At 38.6% G+C, this 23,145-nt stretch overlaps 1 protein-coding gene across 7 annotated transcripts in view; it reads right to left on the reverse strand.

Moving 5' to 3' along the window:
- The window catches only part of TENM3 (teneurin transmembrane protein 3), a 319,443-nt gene extending 312,933 nt beyond the window's left edge, over positions 1-6,510 (reverse strand). For all 7 annotated transcript variants that reach the window (XM_062575783.1, XM_062575781.1, XM_062575778.1 and 4 more), the window contains exon 1: positions 6,279-6,510. In XM_062575783.1, the coding sequence (XP_062431767.1) occupies positions 6,279-6,510 (232 nt within the window). The remainder of the gene's footprint in view (positions 1-6,278) is intronic.
- Between the last annotated feature and the right edge of the window lie 16,635 nt (positions 6,511-23,145).

Genomic DNA, 23,145 nt, shown 5'->3' on the forward strand with positions numbered 1-23,145 from the left:
AACATGTCCTGCTGGCTCACTTCCATTTCCTCTTTTGGCTTTAATAAGCTAAGTAATACTAAGTACTGACTCTCAAGCCAATGAAATTGTGACATCTTACAAACCAATTTCAGAAAGTATCAAAGAACTTTCTGAGGAATTATTCTTATTTTACATCTCTGCCTCCCTTTCCACACTTATCTGCCAGTGATTGAATAAGCAATCACTCACAGTTTGGCCTACAGTCCCGAGTCTTGGCCCTAAGCACTAAATTAACAGTCAGGACTCTTCAGCCTCTTTCCTTTCTTTTCCCCTTGTCTTTGATTACACACCTTTCTCTCTTCGTTCTCTCTGTGGCAAGTTAACATGCCAAGGTCATCATCTCATTTACCCATTTATTTCCCCAATCCTCTGTTTAGCTTTATTATGAACAGGAGGAACATCTACATCTCTGCAGGCGAGTTAAAGAAAACAAAAGCAATTACAGACTCTAAGATACCTTCCTCTCCTCCAGAAGAAAATTCCTTGTGAAGGCCCCTTGCTCATCCTTTAGGTCCTTAATCATTATAAAGGCCCTCTTTCCCTAATTTTGCAACTAGACTAGTCAAAGACAAAATTTTCACTCTGTGCACCATGGCTTTGTAGAAATGCCTGCTCAAGCAGCTTACAGCCAATAACTAAGGTTGATTTTTCCCTGGAGAATTACAATTGTCCTTTGTCTCCAGATCCATAGCTCATCTATAGACCATGACCCACAAGGGGCCAATTTCAGCTGGATGAATACCTTAGAGAAAGTGTGTATATTGCTGAGCGAGGACTAAATATACTCCTAATCAAATGAAAGTGTTTTTTTTTCCCTAGTAGCACTTTTTAGCTAATAGAATAACTTCAAAAGTCAACAGATCCTTATCACCTGGAACCTAAAAACCAATTAACTTCTTATTGTTGCTTTAAGAACTAACTAGCATAGAAATGGAAGATGATAATATTACTTAGCACTTACAGTGCTTTTCATCTTCAAAGCGTTTTACAAACATAAACTAATTAATCTTCCCAACATGCCCATGAGGTGGGTAAGTATTATTATTCCTGTATTAGGGGAGCGGAGGAGAAAGTAAGAGAAGGAAAAGAAAAACCCACAAACTCTGACAGAAGGTTGTGTGTCTAGCTTGAGGCCACAAAATTATCCAGAACATACTGGCGCTTTTACTTTGTACAAGAGAGCCTCTCAAATCAGGTAGATTCTGCAGATGGCCATGTTTTAGCATGACAAAAAGATATCTGTCATAATCAAAATAAGGGACACATCCTTCACAAACATAAAATGCTAATTCTAATAGTTGCCTTAAATTCTAAGGGATTGTACTTGCAATGGCACTGAATGGTGATTAATTTGCTCATCAGGAAGGTGCAAAGTCACCTATATATATTTTCATACCTTTTTGTAAGTCATCTACAAATCAGACTGATGCAGTTCTATACAGAATCACTTGCCTACCCAACAGTCAAAATCAGTTCATCAATAAGGCACAGACAGGGGAAGGGCAGAAAGGGTCTTTCCTGTCTGAAGCAATAACAGGATAGATAGGTAAGTTTTAAGCACATGAATTTTAGGTTGAAAACCATGACCATTTAAATCCTTTAATCCTACAGTTGACATTTATGGTGACTAAAAAGATTAATCATTTGCTATCCAAATGAATCATTTTGAGTAGCTAATGTTTAAAAGCAATAAACTTTGAAATCACATTATATGAGGATAGATGTCATGATTAAATGCTTCAGCTTTCTGAAGTCTTAAAAATATATCCCTGACAGCGTTTAGTATCTTAAACAATAAAATTGTCCCTCTTTTGCTGAATTGTGAGATTTTTCCAGCACCTAGATCTACTTGTCACAGGAACAGGGGCTGAACACAAGCTACAAAACATCAGTACAACGTTATGTACCTTACATGGCTTTGCTTTTCAGTAACCTTGTAACAGTTATCCAACTTGTTGTCAGAAGAAGAAATTTTTTGCTTGTTTGTTAAATTCAGCCCTTCTTTGTGCTGCTCCAAGGAGTTATTAGTATATCCGATCTAATTTAGGCACTTAAGTATTCCGTAAGAGTAAGAATATGCAATCAAGCATACAAGTACTTTCTCCTGCAAAACCAAAATGGGCAGTATGAAAAGAAATTAAAATCGAAGCACAATAAATTGTGCTGAATAATAAACACATTGAACTCATTCTCACTGCCAGCTAGAGGATCAACTTTACCCGCAGGCTAAAGCACAGACAAATCAAGCTTTCAAAAAGCAAAAGTGTAACAAAAGCTACACTACCTCATCAAGTCTCCTTTGAGTAAAAGCTCTTCTGCAGCTCAGCTTTTTATTTCACACAGTTCTCAAACAGTGCAGCAACTATTTTGTTTGAAAATATGCACTTGCACAAACTAGACTGTATCCTGCCACCTGCACGCATGGGTCAGCCTCCCATTCCTGCAAAGAAACTCATTGACTTGACTGGTGGACCACACTACAAGACCACAACAAGACATCCTTGCAACAACAAAATTATTTGAAAGGGAACAAATAACTATTCTTTTTTCCGGCCTAAGAGCAGCATGAGTTCTGTCAATTTAATACTGACTTTACTCCAAAATGACTGTCGATTAGATATTGCATATCTTTCCCTTCCTTTTAAAACATATCTGATGTCACATGAAATACAGCCTTTGCCTGATTGTGTTAAGTTTTACAAACATAATACAGCAGTATAAAAAGCTTTAATTCCTCTGAGTCTTACAAGCTTGACTCAGGACTCCCTTTAAATTACTTTCTCATTGTTGTAGTTTCAATTACTTTTTTTCCAAACTAAAAAAACCTTCCACTATTTCTACAATCATCCTCTCACAATCCATAGTCATGTAACAATTCCAGATATTTTAGGTTACTAATCTCTTACATACAGTGTAATTCTTCAAAGACAAATATAACTTTGTAAACACAAGAATTTCTCTGTGCAACAGAGAAATTAGACTTCATATAGTCAGCTTTAATCCTGGATTCAGCAAGGTACTTAGGTATATTCCTTAGTATAAGCATTTAGTCACTGAATTCAATTAGAAAAGTCATACATTGAAATCAGGCTGCTCATTATAGTTGGATACTTTGAAATATAAGTAAATAGGAGTCATCTTCCTCTCTAAGCCATAAACAGCAGACAATCTTACTGGCCCAACTTGAAAAAAATGTAGTCTTGCATGGTACTTCATCCACTGTCAAGCATGAGATTAGGTGTCTACTCAAACATGAAATGTAAAACTGCATACCTAGCTTAAAAATGTTTTCAGTGAAAAAAGCTCAAGGTCTTCATGTATACTCATGTTCAATTATTCCCAGACCTACCAATTTTTAAAATATTGTATTTATTTTCACTTTCGGTTAATTCCCATCACTAAGTTCCAGAAAATAGTAGATTAAACAACTCTCGTTTAAAGGTTTTCAAAACAAAAGCAGTCTTGCAATATAGGAAGGGGCTACAGAAGGAAGGAGACCACAGTAGTCTCTTGTCAAAGTTCACTTAAAACATGTTGCCTACATCAAATCACAGCTCTTCAGTATGTGATATGACTTACACTTTTGGCTTCAAAAAATATCAAGATACTGTCAGTTATAACTTTATGTTAAAATATTTTAACATGTGTTTAAAATGATATTTTTAGAATTAAAATGACATGCATTTCTCTTTAGGTTAGTATTTCTATTTATGCAATTAATCTCAAGCAACAGAAATTGAACAAAACTGAAGAAAGATTCTGCGATTTGAAATGATAATTGAGGAAATTCCTCTACAAAAGAAAAGATTTCCTGAGATAGAGGTAACACCAAATGGGGCACACTTATCTCTAGGTCAACATCCCCTTCTGAACCCTATCATGGGATTTAGGGGAGCAAACAGCACAACAATATGTACTGAAACAAAGCAGAAAGATGAGGTGGTAAAGCTCTGGTTCACGAACAGAAAGCTTTGAAGGCTCTTACCCGAGAAAGGCCAGCAACAACTACACAGTCACATGTTTAAGTCTGGCCAGATAAGAGACTTGTAACCAACAAACTCAAATAACTGCTCCAGCAGCTTTCCTCTGGACACTTGAAAATTTTTATAGTATTTGTTATTTTATACAGTTTGTGCAAAACAATCCAAACCATTGGTAATGATTAATTAAAAAATAATTGCCAATTAAAGGCATTTATTAAAATTTGCCCTTATTTGCTTGTAGGTTTACTTCCCATGATTTAGCAGGCTAGAACTGTCAAAGCCATGTATCTACACTCTATTTCTAGACAGACATAAAAAAAAATAGAGGAAAGTGTGTTTTATATATTATTTAGAAACCTTTGGAATGACTTTGATCACCTTTTGCACAAAATGCTTCCAATGCCAGAAGCAGTAAATTCTCTCAGTCAAAGATGAATCAAAGGAACACAGCACCTAAGATTGCAAAACAAGCCCTCCATAACCTGACCCTATCAAACCTGCAGGTAGTCCCCAAAGGTGCTAAAACAGCAAGCATTAGAGAAAGGCAATAAGTCATACAAAAAGGACAGTAAGAAAAATCAAAGAGGCGCAGATGTCAGTGCTGAGACCACAAGATGAAGATGACCCTACATGTTTCAAACAGTCATTTTAGGCCTAGAGATGTGTAATGTACTGCAGAGTGGGCAACAAGTCTTAGCTAATTAACTACAGACTTTTCTGAAGGAAATTGAGAGGGAAAAGCAAAACAAAACAAAAACCCAATGCACCAACATCCATAACATACCAAATTACCTGACTCCTTCCATTTTATTATTTCTAAAAAACAGTGCTCTGTTTAGGTAACAGTTTATGAATTTCTAATTAAGCAAAATTAAATAAATGAAAGGTTTAATTTCGATATAATTTCGTCCGCTAGTAGTAAGAAAGTGTCCACAGTACAGCTCTTAGAAAACTTCATTCCTCTTGATTTATCCCTAGAAAAACAACTAGCTAAAAGTGACTAATCACTTAAAAACTAGGGAGCAGTGATGACTTGGTTTCAGTATATCACAGAAACCAAAAATACACAGCAGAAAGCAGGCAGACTACAGAAGCAACAGTCCTCAGTCACACAGACTTAAGAGAAATGTTTTTATTTCCTTTGCAAACATTTGTGGGGGGGAGGGAGGGAGAGTCAACACCATCTGCACAGCTCTAATTCTAATGTAAAGTTATTCTACTTGGAACAAAGAAAAACCATCAATAGAAATACTTAAAAATATTTTTCCTAGAAGTAAGACTAAAAGGCTTTCTCACATGGAAAAAGCTCTTTTCTATCCCATAATCTTGCATTCCCCATAAAAGAGAAGACAGTTTATACAGAAGGACTGAGGCTTAGGTTCACAGAGCTCTTGGTCTTTGTCCTTTTAAATAGCTGGGCTACAGCACTCAATACATTCCATCATTTTTTCCTTACATTATGTAGCTTTATGGTAGGACTGCAGGAATAGCAATTCCAGAGATTACAGTTTTGAATCTAGAAATTCTAAAACTTGATGCCTAAGTGCCTAATCCTAAATGAGACCTTCACTAAGTACAATTTCATGTCTCTCCAGTCCTGAACTCGTAACTTCGATATTCAACAGTGATAGCTAGCAATCAGTTAGCATCTAGTCCGGATATCTATCCGCTAGGAAATAAATCTTCATCATGTAATACTTCACCTTACTTACTCAACAGTTGTAAAAATGCTATTGTACTATCCTTGTGAGCTGTAAGATAAAAGCACTGAGCTATTGTTTTATTTGTATGCTCATCCACACACACAACATTTCTCCCTAAACCTATTTATAGGGCACAGCCTTCCTAGAACAACTGGATTTACTTATTTTGATTAATTTAAAAACTATTTATATTTTAGGTACATTTATTGTAGTGGCAAAGTTTTGGATAATCAGTTAATCAGACGAGGGATAGCTGGGGGCACAGTTTTTAAAATGCAAGGCCTGACTGAGTACCTGAGACCCGAGTTTGCAGTGTTGTTGCTGACCCATTGCTCAGTACGGGTCATTTACTTCACTCCCCTGTGCCTTGCACAGCATTTATTTCAAAGATGGTACATACTGCTTTCCCATCCTTGTAAGATGCTTAGAGAGATAAGTGAAGTGTACTATGTGTGTAGAGTACTTTGAATACTGAAGAAATTGGTATGACAACATAGTCTTCCCATGGAGGGCATGCCTTGTTACACGGTACTAATGAATTATATATTCCGTATAAAAACTTCTCGCCTACCTTGTCTGGTATACTCATCGGCTTCTCTGTGGACCAAGTCTTTTACCCGGTTTCCATACAGCAACCTAGAGGAATCATGATCAAAAGCTTTCAGGGTTTCACTCGAGCTGTAAGACTTCTGCGTAGGCACTCTGCACTCCTCATTTTCGGCCGAAGAATTGGTATAGCGCCGCTCCTTGTCCCGCCGGCTCTTCGTCAGGGAGCAGTAAGGCCTACGTTCCTTCACATCCATACTTCATGCCTTCCGTACGCACATCAGCCCAGCTCACTTGGAATTCGCCTCTACATTCGGGCCACGCTCACCTGCAACAAAACCAGAAAGACGACCGCCGATGGGTTACGACAGCCTCCGACTGCTGTCGTTCCTCCCCGACTGCCCGAAACAGAAAGGAAAAACTGATCCACGCAGGGCGAAGCGGGGAAGTGGGGCGGCCCCACGGACGGTTAGCCTAGCTGCTCTCGTGACCCGCTGCGCCCTTCTCAGCGGCTTCCCCTCCTTGACAGCCGGTTAGAGCATCAAAGCCAGACTGAAGCTTGGGAACTGAGGCGGGGGGAAACACACCAGAAACCCCCCAAGCCCCTTAGCTTTTCAGCGTGAAGAAAGCGTTACTCCCGTAATGTCTTCCTATCTGTAGACACACTGTTTCGTCTTTCCTCCCGGAGAAAGACCTACGCGCTAATAGCAAGCCTGACTTTCTCCTGCTTGTCAGGAGCTTCTGCTTGGCCGCCCGTTTCTGCCACGCAGACTTCGGCAGCTTTTGCTGTTGTTTCTACTCTAAGACAGTTGTTCTTATCAAGAACGTGCACAGACAACTGCGCAGCAAGCTGCCGAACCAGTACCGGTGGTGTGGGAGAACGCTTCTCCCAGGCAGCACACATCACTTCTGCTCAAAAGCAGCTGCATGTTTGGGTTGGAAATGACAAATCAAGAAATTGACATTACGCTTTTAAGGAACATTGCTGTAAGAATCTTATTTTTTCTTCACTGTTTAGTTCTACCTCGTTTTAAAAACGAGGCTTTGCAGTTGCATCTTGAGTCCTGCACACTTAACCAAAATACCTATAGAGTAAAACAAAATGTAAAATAAAATTCATGTCTTTAAAGAGCTGATACAACATGTAAATGAAGAACATTTCTGATGATTTTAACACGCTTTGCAAAAGGACCTCCCGAGTCTTTTTGCTATTTCTTGTGGAACAACTTTAATAGATTAGGTTTCTCTCCTTTGTCTCAAGGAGAATCTCTCAATTTAGGTACTTAAATACCATAAGCAATTATTTTACAAAGTGAGCTGTATTATCTGTCAAGTCCTCTGTGATGTAGAATTAGAGTGATAATTTACAGCATATATCACAAAACAAGCTATTTTCACTCTGTTCAACAAAAGCAAGGTTGCCTTAGATTTCTTCCCCACTTTCATTTAAAACATATTAAATATCAAACAAATTAGTTGTCACTCTTGAAGTGATTTTTAGGGAGTATTTAATTTACTACTGAACTGTAATTCAAGCTTGTGAATGGCAGGTCTTTTATCACCTATCTGTTTTGAAATTCTCTGAAAAGTTCTCACATCTCTTGACCTGTGTGAATCTCAATATAGGAGTTTCAAGATTAGGTGCTACATCACATGGAATATATACATACTAAAAGACATAGCAAAGACGCCTTCCGCTCAAGTAAATTCACTGCTTATTATACCTTCAAGTGTTCTTTAAATGGAAAAAGAAGCTGTAAAATATTTGTACATAAGCAAAAAACTCAAAGTAGTAAAATGGAATAGTTCATTCAATTTATGACTATGTAGATGCATGCACATCCATGTAGCATGTTTTAGTTCTTTTTTCATACACAAGTTTTCTTCATGTAAAAACAACTTTATAAGCATTTTATAAATTTTGTATTTTATTAATGCTAAACTGAACTATGATATTTAAATCACTATTAATTGACACACACAAGTGTTCTGCTGCTGCCGTGTAAAGACTTCACGTGGAAGCAGTATCTTCTCCCATCTGTGCATCTCAAGACTTTAAAGAGCCACTAACTCCTAATGTCTCTAAATTGTGCTATGGGAAAACTGACATACAGCATTCAAAGATGAAATTAATTCGATTTTTTTTCAAGTCTCCAAGCTCATGTAGCTCCTTCTCCCTGCAACCCAAAACCCTCCTTGCACAATACTTTGTTACTATGTCTAGCTAAAATACTCAAAGATTTAATCCACACTGTAGTATGCAGAACTACTGATGGGCTTCCCACAAAAGTTGATGAATTCAATACAATTTCAAAAGGCAGTTTTCTGGGTTACCTCTCTCCAGACAAGGAATGAAAAAGGCTAAAAACCAAACCAAACCCAACCCAAAACACCTGGTAGCACCACATGACCAGGAGACTTTGACAGTGATTAGATGGCCATTCTAAACCACAAAGATTAATGGCTTTTTGTGGGCATTTTTTAAAAATAAAATATTATGGCCTTGATCCCTGGAGGTTTAAGAGCCTGATCCTTTCAAACCCGGCATTACACAAAACAGTTCTTTAGCTTTCGTAACCTTTAACTTCTGAAAAGTTAGTAGTATCTCTCAGCTTGTTTTTAGAGAATACTTAATGACTCCAGGTTCACACCTTCAAAATTATTTTATCAGTGAATAATAGATACACTGGAAATAGCGAGACAGAAGAAAAACTGTGTTTTAGAGCTGCCTACAAGTAAGCTCTCTGTGCCGTGACAAAAACCACAAAGAGCAGAAGCACAAACTTGTTTGCAGAACATAGAAACATGTCAGTGCTAACGTGCAGGCAGGTCAACCAAAGGAAAACTGGCTGATGGTTTTTCAAGATTTGAACCAGAAGTCTTATTACTGTGGGGAGGATGTTTTATTTAAGTATTGCAGCAGTCTGTGGTCCTATGCAGGATTTTTAATTTTGCCTTCTTTTCCTAACATAAGTGAAATATTCTAAGTTATTGACGAAAAGTGCATCTCCTCCTTTATTACAAAGAGCCTTTTAGGAGTTAAAATATTAACAGGCTTTTCTGCTCAAATCTTGAAATTTAAATGAATCCTCATGCACAAATTTCAACACATTTCATGTTTTCTCCTCTGTTTTCTGTAACATAAAAGCTGCATCCCCATAGGAGCTACCCAAATACATTTGACTAGCTCTCTTTTACTACACCTTAGAAGCAGCTCACATGAAATATCGGTAATGAGTACAATACACACTCAGGAAAACACTGCAACTAATTTGACACATGAACAGTTTTCTTGACAAATCAGATTAAATTTTTAAATACAATTAAATTTATTTTGTAACATATTACAAAAACACTTGCCTTCATCTGCAAGTCATTTTTCCCCTGCACATCACTATTTAGGGTCCACCAAAGAGCTTTGCTCTTATTAAATGAAATAAAATTCTCACAGAGCAATATTTACAAAGCTATTGCACTATTAAACCATCCACTCACATAAGGATGTGGAAAGGGCCATGCTAGATACTGTTACAGATTTTGTGTTACAATATTTAACTTGAAAGGCCTGTTTATACTGAAGGATATCAAAAACGAACAGACTGATTTATACCACTATTTCAAACATCTAATTATCTTCGCTGCGTAAGAGCTGAGGCTGCTCTACGTTTCCTGTTCATGTCAGTGAATATTGGGATCTCTAGTGATCATAAAAATCATCTGATCAACATTACAGGCTCTTCTTTGGATTAAACAGGAGACCACTGGACAGGCACGTCAGCTCTTACATATTCACGCCCCTCCCATTTGTGCACATTACTCAGCTGATCACAGCCCCAGTCACACTAAGCTTTCACAGAGCTATTCCACATTTTCACAACAGGTCGCAATCACAAACAGGCAATGTTCTTTTCTAAATGAACCTTTATATATTTCTTTTCAACTTAAATTAACTTAAGGGATGCAGAAGAACAAAAGCACCTGGTATTTAATTACTAAACCAAAGTTAAGTGCAAATAATAAAAAGCATTACTTTCTTATAAGAGATCTTTTTTAAAAAAAAAAAACTTTAAGTGCTGTGGACAACCTGAACATAAAACAAACAACAGAGCGCACGAGGCATATTCACAAGCTGTTGCTGAAGCAACATTGGCAGCTTCAGGAGCTGGAATGCAAGTCTCTGCTACGGACACAGCTGAACAACTGATGCAGAGGCAAGAGTTTTACATTCTATTTAAAATTCCTCGGGATAGCCTTTCAGCAGTTCCTCTTAATCACCTATTGCAACTCACTCTACTGAAAAGGAAAAACCATTTTTTTTTCCTAATAAAAACCTCAAACTCTAAAGCCCTACACTGCAATATAGGAAAAGTACCACAGACACATAATGTAGCATATATTTTAATCGCCATGATGTAAACGAGGCTATAGGATCATGCTACAGAGTGTTATCTAAAACATCCAGCTAGAACTTTAGCATGCCTGCAGGCCTTTTAAACTGTTATGTAAAATTATTGCATTTAATTCACCTTCAACTCCAGGTTCCCCAAAGGTCTGGTTCAGAATGGCAATTCTGAACGGCTCCTGGTAACAGGATGGCAAATTCTACCTAACATACATAATAGTCCGCACTCATCTCTTACTCAGAAGACATTCTTTCAGCACTAAGGCTAATTAAACAAATGGTAAGATAATCAATTACTAAGTCCAAATATACCTTAATATTTTATGCCCTTTATGTCATTTAAAAGCTACACAGATACAAATTAGCGATAAGTTAAGAAATAAGAACTTTGCTACTCAACTGAAGAAACAATTGTAATGTAATGTCTTCCATACTACTTGGGTCAATTTATGAATCTCCTATGGTGTATATTATATTCCCTTTCAATACTTATTTCCATTTTATGCATCTCAGAACATATAAAACAGAAATGGAAGTAATCGTGAGAATAACAAGAGTCATTCTTTCAATATATGCAGCGCTGGAATAGAAAAGGTTTCAAAAATGAGATGTTAAAACATGCAGATTTCTTTGTTACAGAAGAATAGTAACAGAGTACTATCAATCTTACCAAAGATTGTTATTGAGGTGATCAAACAGATCCTCGTCTGAATTTCACGAGAAACAATAACAGAAGCAACATGCTTCTAAGGGCCAAATTCCTCCTTCTCTCCCCAGAGCAGGCATATCTGAGTTATGGAATGAACTTACATATCACGTAATTCAAGCTTTCACCAAACACTTGAATCAAGCAGAAGATTTTAGACAGTCCAAAGAAAGTATTCACAATTGCATTCAAAAGCCTAAATTACTATTTTTATTACTACTAATTGTCATGATGAATTAATAATCATTGATCCTTCCACACTGATTGCTTAATACAAGCACAGTCTGAATGCTTGCTTAGACCAGGAACAAGTCTCCCTTCACAACAGAGTACATAAACATCTGCAGTACAAGAACTGTAATACTTTCCTGAGGAGAAGCAGGCTCTAACTTTTGCCTGAAATAAGAGAAGAGGTTTCCACAGGGGTAGTCAAGACAATGCCTATTGTGAACATTGACAACACTTGCTAAAACATAGTATCTATGTATTTCTAGTGAATAGATATTACTGTAATTATTGTAATTTAAGCATAATTTCCTTTCAACTTGTAACTGTATATTAAAGTAAATATTTCTGCTAATTTGTGCTAGGTATAATATTCACATGCCTTTTAATATCAAAAGAACAACACAAATTTAGCTGACAGATATATCAAGCAAATTTAAGTTTAAATGTGATACACAATTGAAGGGAAATTAAGGAAATCTGTTGCCCACAAAAAACATCCACAATTCACACAACTAATCACCCATAAAACCTATTGCAAACAAATACTAAGAAAAACTCAAAAGGCATAAAAGAGTGATGAAATTTCCACTTCAATGGCTGATAAAGTGAGATATGTCAGAAATCAACTGAGCTGGAAAAATGACACTTTGAAGAGGTGCTTAGGATGATCTGTAGCCACAGTGTGCCATTAGTCAAACTGATCACTCTTAATACATGGATATTTCAGGTCATCGTATCTAGAAACTCACTTCTTAATAATAAAAGTCTGTCTTCCAGCACAGAAACTGGGAAGGATGCATCCAAAATCAGCCTTCTTAAGGGGGAGGATGAAACAGATGCCCTGGCAGACAAGCAGTTCACAAACTAACACTTTAGAAAACCTCCTTAAGTCACTGACTACCCTGTGTGTTAGAATTACATTGGGAGGGGGGAGGAGAGAGAGAGAGAAGCATGGGGAGTGGAACTTGGGGGGGAAGCCAGTACAAAATATCACATCATTTTCAAGTTTTTTTTTTCTTGTATCAGTCTATGAGTGACAGAGCACTCATATCTGCCATCATTACAAAATGAAATACTAACAAAAAGTTACATTGCATATCTAAAAATTTCAGCTTCGTGAGAGACGGAATTAACAACGAGCAAGTGTCCTCTATAGTCGCTGCCACTTCAGTTGCAGCGAGGGTCAGGAAAGTTAGCAGAAGTATCAAGAGTATCAAGGGTCACGGTTAGTCCAAAGCTGATGTTTGTGCAACAACTTTGCTGAGAGAATTTAAAATAGACATCCTGAGGAGGAGAAAAGAAAAAAAAAAAAAAAGAGGGAAAGAACCCCTCATAGCATGCCTCCGATGAGCAGAACGAGGTGACGCATTCCCACACCGGTGGGACGGGAGGGAGTACCTCTCCAGACACAGTGTTCCTCGGAGGGCAGGAAGCAGCAGTTGAGAGGGCGGTACAGCTCTTTGGGCTTCCAGGGAGCCCTGCGCTGCAAGGCCGCGAGCCGTCCTCGTCCTCGGCAGAGAGGACCGAGCACTGGCCACCTGCATGGACAGCCTGGGGCTAGGCTGGCTATTCAGTTGGCAAGCAGGCACTGCAGAAAACTGTGACTCGCAAGCAGGGATGGACACTGGAGAAACCACTCCATGAACAAGGGCAGCATCTGTGGAGAAACTTGATACAGGGGAACAGCGATGACAATTCAAGTTACGAGTTAATACATTTTTGTGGTTGGAGAGGGATGGTTTGCAGCAACTGCCACAAATTCTGTCTTGAGAGGAAGTGTCTGACTAATTTGGGGGATATGACTAAAGATTTTTATTTTTTTCCTTGAAGTGCTGAGAGAACTAAACAAGAAAGACAACATAAAGATTGAAATAGAGAAAAAAATGCAGTGTGCACCTGTAGGGAGAATGAGGGTGAGGCTATGTGATGAAAAGACTGAGAGGCAAAGGAAGCTACAGAAGCAGAAACACTGCAGCATAGAAAAAAAAAAAAAAAAAAAAAAAGAACACCAAGATGAACTAGGGACAGAGAGTGAAGAGGAGGGAATAATTAGCACTCAGTATGGAAATATTAGGGAGGAAGAGAAGTGACACAGCAAGCCCAGAAAGAAAGAAGAGCCTAGGAGGAAAAACAGAGCGGAAGAAAAGAACAAAGAGCACTTTAGCAGGGAGAAACTCTGTGCCTTATTTACTGCAAAGCCAAGTAATAAACTGTGCAAGTCAGCACTGCATAATTCATTATTCAGCAACAAGCAGAGAGAAGTTCACCCAGGGCTCTTAAAAAGGCCGAATAGTTTCCTCCACCCCCTTAAACTTGCAATTCATCCTCTATGCCATCACCTCTTTCCCTCTCCATCTCAGACATGACTTTTTTCTCTCATCTTCAAATTACCTCAATGGTCCCCTGACTCCTGCTAGGATAATTCCTTCTTGATCAGAACCTCCCAAGTTTACTTTTACACCTGCTCAAAACTCTTCCAAACAGACCACTTTTATTTCAAAACAAAGCCAAAGTAATTAAGGTATTTTAAAAACTGAAACAAGCGGGATGGAGGAACTGATGTAGGAAGACAGAACAAGCCACTGGCATCAGCAAAGGTGCAACTGTCCCGAGACCCAGGAAGAGAACTCTTTTCTTTGTTGCTGTTTTGAGAACAAAGCTATCAGTATGTCAGCTTCACCATCTGAACAGGCTGCCTGTCATCCAACTCCCCCTTCTCTGAACAACTCCGTGTTCATTCCAAACAACTTGACAGTAGCGAGCTTTCAAAAATAATACATCTCTTAGTTCACTATAAGGGATAGGAAGTACATTACATGTGACATGCAAGAGCTGCGCTTACAGTCACAGGAGTGAGCTGAAAATATCCCTCTGAAGCATTGCAAGGGGGACTCGAGAAAACTGCAGTGAAGATGTCACTGAGGTCATGCAGGAGAAAGAGGAGAGAAGAGAATAGCAAAGGATAGCTGGAGCTATTGCTGTGGTTGTGTGACACAGGATATCGAGGCCGAGGAAGCTTCTGTTTCCACAGAGCATATCTTCACACTTAAAGTCCATGGAGATGGAGGACATTCACCAGAAGATTTTTCTTCTCACAATGATCAGATGAAAAACTGGATTTTCTTCAATCCCCAGCACATTGTAATTACAATACTGTTACATTCTGGAAACCTAGAGGTTTATTAGTGACTCACCTTAACACAGAGTGACTAATAAAATGCACAACAGTTAAAAAAAAAAAAAAGAAAAAGAAACACGCTTAACAACTCTATTTTCTGCAAACTTATCCTCCCTCCCCCACAAGACTTTCCTTCTCATACCAGGCACTGATCAAAAACACCGTCTCAGGCATGATGAAAAAACCTGAAGGAAACATTAGAAATACCATATACTGATACAACACTCATTCACCTATTCTAACAGAGTTGTGAAATGTGTTGGCTAATACTGATATATACGGAAATATAGCAAAGCACTGTTTAATTTTAGTTTATATTAGCAAATCCTATTACTGTATCCAAGTATTCCATCAATTCAGCTGTCAGGTCTCCCACTCTGCTCCCCAGGTTTCTGCTTTGCTCTCTGCTTTGCTCTCAGTACAAGTTGTTTCATCTTGTCACAACCTCTAATTGTCTCTTCTTTGACACTATCCAACATCAACAGACAGTAAAGGCTGGAGGTTGTTTGCCCTGTTGGATCACTTCCTTTTTGTAATCCCTTTTCTTGCTCTCTTTCAAGCCTTCCCTTTCACAGCATCAGATTTTAACCATACCTTAAAGGTAATATAAAAATTCTTACTCCTTAATCATCCCCATCTCACTCAACTCTCAGGTCTTGTCTCTGATTTCAACAGAGCTAAGACTTTGATTAATGCAAACAAAACACTAATGCATTTTTAAATAAGCTGTCTGACTAACTACGAGACAAAAAAATTTCCTACAGTTCTTGGCAAATTTGTTCAAAGGACTATGTTTCTCCTCAAAATCTCCACACAGTGTACTCTGATATGGCCCTGACTGACTATCAACACAGTTCTCTCTAGTAACAGTGCTTAAAGAGCAAATAATACACCCTTAATTATGTTAATCCTCCTTCATGAAGCTAAGGAAGTATCACGAAGTAGTTCCCCCAGCTGGCTACTACTTCTGCTTGTAATTGTTACCTGCAGGTACTATGTCCAGCTGTGTCGCCACATCTGGTACAATTTCCACTATGAGAAAGCAGGGGAGTTCCTGGGGGCAGAACCAGAGAGCTCCGGCAATGAGTGTCCCCAGTGCTGCATGCACAGATCTCTGATAGATACCAGCTTCCACCAAGAGATAATTCATTGCTAGAAGATCTCAATTTGGCAAAAGAAGTAAACTTCAATAATAAGTGCGAAGTAACTCCACATTATGCTTTTGGTGAAGAGGGAGGCTGCTTCTTTAAATCCTTATTCCCATTTAGGGTAATATTCAGGGAGTTTTTTTATTCAAGAACTGATTAGAAATCCTTCAATGTAACAATTCAATTCAGTAACAGATCTGAAGGTGACCTTGAAAGGATGGGCTGTTTCTACCCTTCACAAAAGTCTCTTAATAAGATAATTAGGAAGTTGGTCTGCAAACACGTATAAAATCAACTATAACTGAATAATGGAAATATTTAACAATTGCCAATAAAAGCCTTTATGATCTAATATGAATTTTTCAGAAACACTTCCGCAGTTTAGTTACATAAGAACTAAACGTATTCTACTACACCTAGTTGTGTTTCCCACAAAATACATTTAGTGGGCACAGATTCAAGACTGAAAGCCAGGAACACTGCAGGCTTCAGCTTATTTAAAGAACAGGAAAAGTGGCAGCAGAAACGGCAACAGAATCTTTCCCACGACAGTTGAGACGCCTCAGACATGTCCAGATGGTCTATGTGGACAGAACAGTTAATTTCATGTCCATCCTGTTTTAAATATTTTCAGTTCAATTTCAATATGAAACAGAGTTGAAGAGTCACTATTTCGTTATGTTTCTACAGCATGGCCTTAAGCCTAAGAAAATCATGAATAGTTTGATGTCATGTCTATAGTCAAGGGTAGAAATTTCATTCCAGCTTAGGCTTTTCTGAGCACTCTAAAGCTAACCTTTTCCTGAATTCTCCTGATACTTGAGATGTTTTATATAGGGACAGAAAGAGGGCCTGAGGTGCATTCAAAAAGGGAGAATCTGGAAGGTTTTCTTGATCTACATAATGGAATAGAGAAGTTCACGTTCATCCTAAAGTGAAGGACGTTATAACATGCTAAGAGATCTGAGAATTTTCTTCAGCTGTATTAGCTAGATGCAGAAGCATTTAGACTTCTAAAGAGAATTCTGACCTTTTCTCTCTGCTCTTCATCAATAACCAGGATTGAAAAAAATGCGAGTATTAGAAAAAGGAGAAAAAAGACCAATACCTGTAGAAATCGAAGCATTGGGAAAACTATCTCTGTATTTGCAGGGCTGAGAAGTACACTTCAAAAAACACAGACTGAGAAATCCAGCCCACACTAAAAAGTTTTGCCAGCATAGTTGCATCTACTAGACGCTGTCACAGCTAAGCTAGCAAAATTTATGGCGCAGACACAGCTATGCTGACAGAAGAGTGCACTTTGAAAACCACTGATGTAGATAAGCTATGAGACTGGAGCCTGTCTGATGAATATCACAGGCTCTTAAGCATCCAGGTGAAAGGATGAGAATACCCAGCAGGATGAATGAAGGGGTTCACACCACTCAGTTATCATTTCAGGATGTACTCATCTTCTCAGGGTGTTCTTATTCAGCTGAGAACGATGAATGGGCTACTTCACACCTCCTTGAACCCCCCTGGTGTTTAGAGGTTGACTCAAAGCACTCTAATCAGCATCCTTGCACATATTGCCTTGTTGTGCTTCAGGGAGCTGTAGGGTAGGATTAGCAATACAGTTTTTTGTGCTTGTGTGTGCGCGCGCGTGTGTGTGTAAGTTAACTGGAGTTTCCAAGAGGCAGATATCCAGAAAGAAAAAGATTTAACAGAGGATGTAGGCTGGTATTTATGAAGTTCATGCTTAACGTGGATAAACGGGAGAAATAAAAGAACTCTCAGTGCTCCTTTATGTCAATTAGCTGTGAATTTAAGTCTATGAAATCAAAGAATTCACACATCCAACCAGCAGGTAATTGAAAAAAGTAAATCCCCCAAACCCCAAGCACAATTGGACCAGAGAGAGGGGACTGAACAGAGGATGTGAAATATTGTGATGGAGGCTAGACCAAAGTAGGTAAGAGAGGTTAGAAAGGTGAGGAGACATAACACAGCTCTGTGGCGTGACTAAGCCATCGTATTTTAACCGATTGATCTGAACTTCGTACATCTCACTTCCTCAGTGAATTCTTCTAGTAAGCAATCTCAATAAGTCTCAGCTTCTGGATGCCCTATCCATAAAACTGTAAAGCAGCCTGGCTCCATCAGCTGAGATTTTAGATGCACCATGTGCAGGTTGCCAGAATCCTGGGGACCAAACTCCAGAGTCCATTTTTTCACACAACCGAAGGCAAAAGCCTTGAGAGTCTTTGGATGGCTATCCAGTTTGTATACTCTATTGGCTGCATAGGAATCAACAGCCAACGGGAAGTGCGGATGCTCACGAGAAGTTTAGTTCATCTAGCCTTTTCAAAAAGAGGCAGAAAAAAACCCAAAACAAACAAAAAAACACCCAGAACAGCTCTTGTTTTAGGAAAGGAAGATGCAGGGCAGCAGGCGACTGTAATAGCATCTGCTTGCCTCCTTTCCCGTTTGCAAGGTGCCCTAGTGCAAACACCACCCGAGGAGAGCGAGACCCGCGTTCCAGCACCGCACAGCCCGACAGGCCCAAGCACACACAGTGCCATTCCCCCTTTCTCCCACTGAAGTTGTGCCTTGGTGTAGCAGAGGAGACAACAGTCACGAAGCCAGGAGAGCAGTAAGGAGCAGTGTGGCTGGCTCTGGAAAGAGGGGCAGACCTGGAGCTCCATACACTGCTTGCTAGAGCATACAACCAATCTAGCATAAAACAACATCGCAACCACATGTAGTCATGACAGTAGAGACCCGTCCACATAGTATTGTAGTTATTAGCATATCCTATGTGTGACAACTACCTCTCTTCCTTAGGTAGCTAAGATATAGTATCTACTTTGTTTCAACATTTTTAAAAAGGCAACTTAGTTTTTTTTTAATCTAGCCTGCAGCTAGTTGGTTTCAGTCAGTTTGTTTTGACTGCATTTGATACAGCGTTTACCAAAACAGTTCCCTCAGGCAGGGAAGATGAGCCAGACGCTCTTAATTTCAGAAAACTTTAATCCGTGGATGTCTTCATAGATAAAGTTGCCCAGTAAATTTGATTCTTGCCAATGCTAGCAAAAGGCCAGAGGCTCTGTGTTGACCTGACAGCACAGGGTCTCAGAAGTCATCTGGGGTTCTCCTAACCCAAGCTAGGTTCAGCTGGTTTTAACTGTTGCCTTGTGGCCACGCAGTTATTGCTTCACCAGTGCCACCACCCATGGAGAAAACCTGGCACCCGGGTGGCCACCAGGTCACATGTATGAGCCCTTTAGGGCAGCTTAGGCTGGAGGTGGCTGGTGGGCAACTTTCCAACTTTAGCTGGGAATCAATGACAAGAAAGGAGGCTGGGATAAGAAAATATAATGAAAACAACCCCAAGTGGACCCAAGGTCAAGCAGAAGGAAAACCCTACCATGAACATCATGCTTCTCCTGGTAAAGGAGGGAGAACACTGGTGCCTTCTCGCCAACAGGCTCCCCACATCCCCACTCTGACGACAACTTCACAACCAAGACGGACATTGGAAGTGTGATCATAACACCAAAGAGGGACAGATACTAGGAATTTTTACATAACAGTTCTCAATGCATTATTAACAAGGTTCTTCTACATTAATATGGGCTATTAAACTGTTGAAACAAAACTAGACTACTAGTAAATTCTTAGTTTCATATGTACAGCGTACACTCTTATTCTAACCAGAGTCAGAGGGTAACAATAAGCATGCCTTCGCATCTGCTTAGTTTGCAAGGAATAATTTTTAAACACAAGGAAAAACTTTAAAAGCTTTGGAAGGTGTTTAAAAAAATAAGTTTCTGAGCAGCTTGCACATTGTTAGCTCCCTTGCCACTTTTCACTGCTTTCTCCTCACTCTATACCAAACCTTTGCCTCTAGTAGCAGGAAGTGGAGAGGAATGATAACAACAGATGCCAAACAGGGTTTCATTCAGGCAGTTACTGACCAATTGATGAGCAACAGTGTTTATCACAGGAATCTCTACTTAAGACATACAGGCAAAAAATCATAGGGCAACTACTACAAACAGCATCTAAGTGTTCATTTTCCAAATTCTTAGTAAGCACCAACAGCTTTCAGAATAAGAAAGAAACTTTAGAGAATATAGTTTTAAATTGGATTTACTGAACCGGAAGAAGAATTTTAAATACATTATTAAAAGCTAGCTACTTCAACAATACACGGTTCACGTTTTAACTAGGCAAAACTCTCAATGACACAAAGAAAGGCCTCCGTCACTTCTCGGTTATGATCAAACCCGTCTTAGTGTTTGACAGGTACTGTCAGATAGACTGAAGTACAGTCTATCTTTGTCTGAAGTACATTTTCTAAACAATGGGAATAGTTTTGTCTGTTTAGATGCTTATATAAATATCTAGTAACAATATTAAGGGTTAAAAATTCTGCTTCATTGCTAACATTGTTATCAACACAAGGAGGTTACTCGCTGAAACAGCAAACCCTTTTCACAGTGCTTCTTTGTTCCATTACCGCATTTCCGAAGACCTGTGATTAATATTAACCTTAATTTCAACACAGACTCTCACAAAGGTAAGAGGAAAATATTCTCTCTTGATCCTTTGGAAGAAATCGCTCTCACCTCCACAAACCTTAAATACCCAAATTCCCACAGACAGTTTTGTGAAAAGAATCCTTTGATGAGCTTCAGAATCAGACATTTTAACAAAAAAATTCCCGTCTCTATGCTCTGCTGCTGCCACCACTGCTAACAATTATAAGCTTTCAGTCCTGTGAATAATTTAGTGTCTCATCTGTTCCTTTCAGTGTAAAGACAATGTTGAGAGAACAAGGTCACTCTTTTTTCCCCCTCCAACCACTGACTTTTCCATCCCTGCACCGGTCTGATTGCATGATACACCTAGTGTTTGACATGCGTCCCCTGACAGCTTCTTAACAGCAGTTAGTCTGTTTAGCTTAGACTACAAAAATAATAGGAGCACCATGGAATGACAAGCTCCAACGGTTACACGCGTCCTGGTTTGCGGTAGCTATACCACATACTTGATGAATATAGTAGGCCTATGTTTAATTATAAAACAGACAGATGTCAGCGTACATATCGTAAATGGGCAATCTGGTACTGACACAGAGAGACAGTTTTGCTTGAAAAAAGATTTATTAAAAATAAATATGAGCAATATAGTCACCTGCTTACCAAAGACCAATGCTTGAGAGTACTCCCTTTAAACATATTTTGGAAGACAGTAAATTCACTGCTATTTCCTCCTCTTGTAATAAAAAGTGGAACTGGAACGCTGTCAGTGTAGGCACATTCTACATACGGCTTTATCCGAAAAAGTATCTGTTGGAGAGCAGCATAGATTTACACAATACTGTGTTTATGATCACTATTTATGTGTATCTTCTCATGTCCCTCATTTAAGTTAGAAGCTTTCTCAGGCCAAAAAAAGCTTATTTTAAACACACACTCAAAGGACTTGCATTACAATGAATGTTTCACTTTCAGAATAAGTGATCAGTTAGAAGTTTTTGACTTAATACTTGAGGTTTTACTAAATTGTAACAAGCACAGAGTCTTCTGAATTGAACTATAAGTCAGTGCCTAAGCATTCAGAAACTATAGTACTCTTTCTTTTTTAATAAAAAAATCTGCCAGATAATACAGCAAAGTATGGCATTGAAGTATTTTTACCCCTCTGTTACTGGCAACAAATGGATATTTCCTTCTTTTTTAGTCTGACCGAAATCAACTTGATGATTGAACAAGATGACCACTTAAGGAAGGAAAAGAAAGTTATGACTTCTATTCAAACAAATAAACAAAACAAATGCTCCCCACAAGCACCCCTCTCTCAACCCCTTGTGTTTAAATGAGGCCTAGAAGTTTGTGATATCTACACTCACTTGCTTTTTCCTCACGAAAAGCTTTGGTTATTTCACAAAATGTCAGGTTTGATCTCCCTGGTTTTGCTGAAGGTCTTTTCAACATCTTCATTGCTGAGATCAAGGAACTTCTTCCTCAGACTCCAGACCTCAGACATCAGAAAGAAGCCTCAGTCCTGTGGGTAACCTGCTCCCAAGTGTCCTTCATCCACACCCCCCCCCCACCTCACAACTAAAATGGCTAAAAACTAACGATTGCTTAAGCAAAAACACACACAGAGTGCACAGTTATCTGGTATATTTATGTAGCAGTACAATTTGGGGAAATTTTACTTGTGCAAGAGTCAGAGGTGGGTTTCTCCTGCTTCCAATGAAGAAGAGTGGTGGAAAGAGAACTATGCAAGGCAGCACAAAAGGCATTTTATTCTAGCTAGTGACTTTAAAGGAATTTCTACTATCAAGTTGTACAGTGCACCCTGACTGCAGCTGAAGCTGTCCAGCTCTAAAGCCTATCTTCTTAGACTGCTGTGAGAAATAGTAATAACCCAAGTTGCTCAAGAACAGACTTTTGGTGGACTTGCCCACCACAAGCAACTTTCACGACAGACCATATTAACAATGGAAAACAAAGAAGAATGAAGAGAGCTAAGAATTGATCTTCAAAATACAAAATACTAGCTGGTGTAATGACTGACCTGCACTATTTATTCATTGTATAATATCTCTAAAGCCAGCAAGAGCACCGATACAAATTATACTAAGAAAAAATATTTATTGTTATTAAAACACATCCAGCACATATTTCTATTATTTCTATTATATTCTAGTGTAAGACACTGCCTATTTTGATGCAGTCTTTTACACTGACTGTTGCATTTGAAATGTATCTAGAAAATAAGCACAACTTTGTCAATGACAAATCAAACCAAGTGAAGCATTGCAGGCTGAGGTTCATTCTTAACTTTTGAAACAATTCAAGGACATTAATACATGATGGGGGAAAAAAAAATCTTATGAAAGATTTGTATTTAATTGTTCTGAAGCTTTTAAGTTGTCTGAATACGTTATCAATAGAAAAGCTTAGAAATATTTGTATTCAAGTTGTTAGTTACTAGACTCTCTCTACTTCCCCCCTAATATTTTCAAACTTTGAATTATGTGCTGAGAAACTGGAAGGATTTCAAAAAAATTAGTTACTTGTTTCTTTTTACTAGGCTCTTTATAGGTTGTTAGGAACACTAACAAAATATTGTTCAGTCATTTTTACTGAGAGAGGGGAAAGGCAGGCACTATGATCTAATCTTAGAGGAAAAGCAGAAATTAAAAACTGGTAACAAATAGATTTTTGGAAC

This window comes from Rhea pennata, chromosome 4 (genome assembly GCF_028389875.1).
Source record: "Rhea pennata isolate bPtePen1 chromosome 4, bPtePen1.pri, whole genome shotgun sequence".
Lineage (NCBI taxonomy): Eukaryota > Metazoa > Chordata > Aves > Rheiformes > Rheidae > Rhea > Rhea pennata.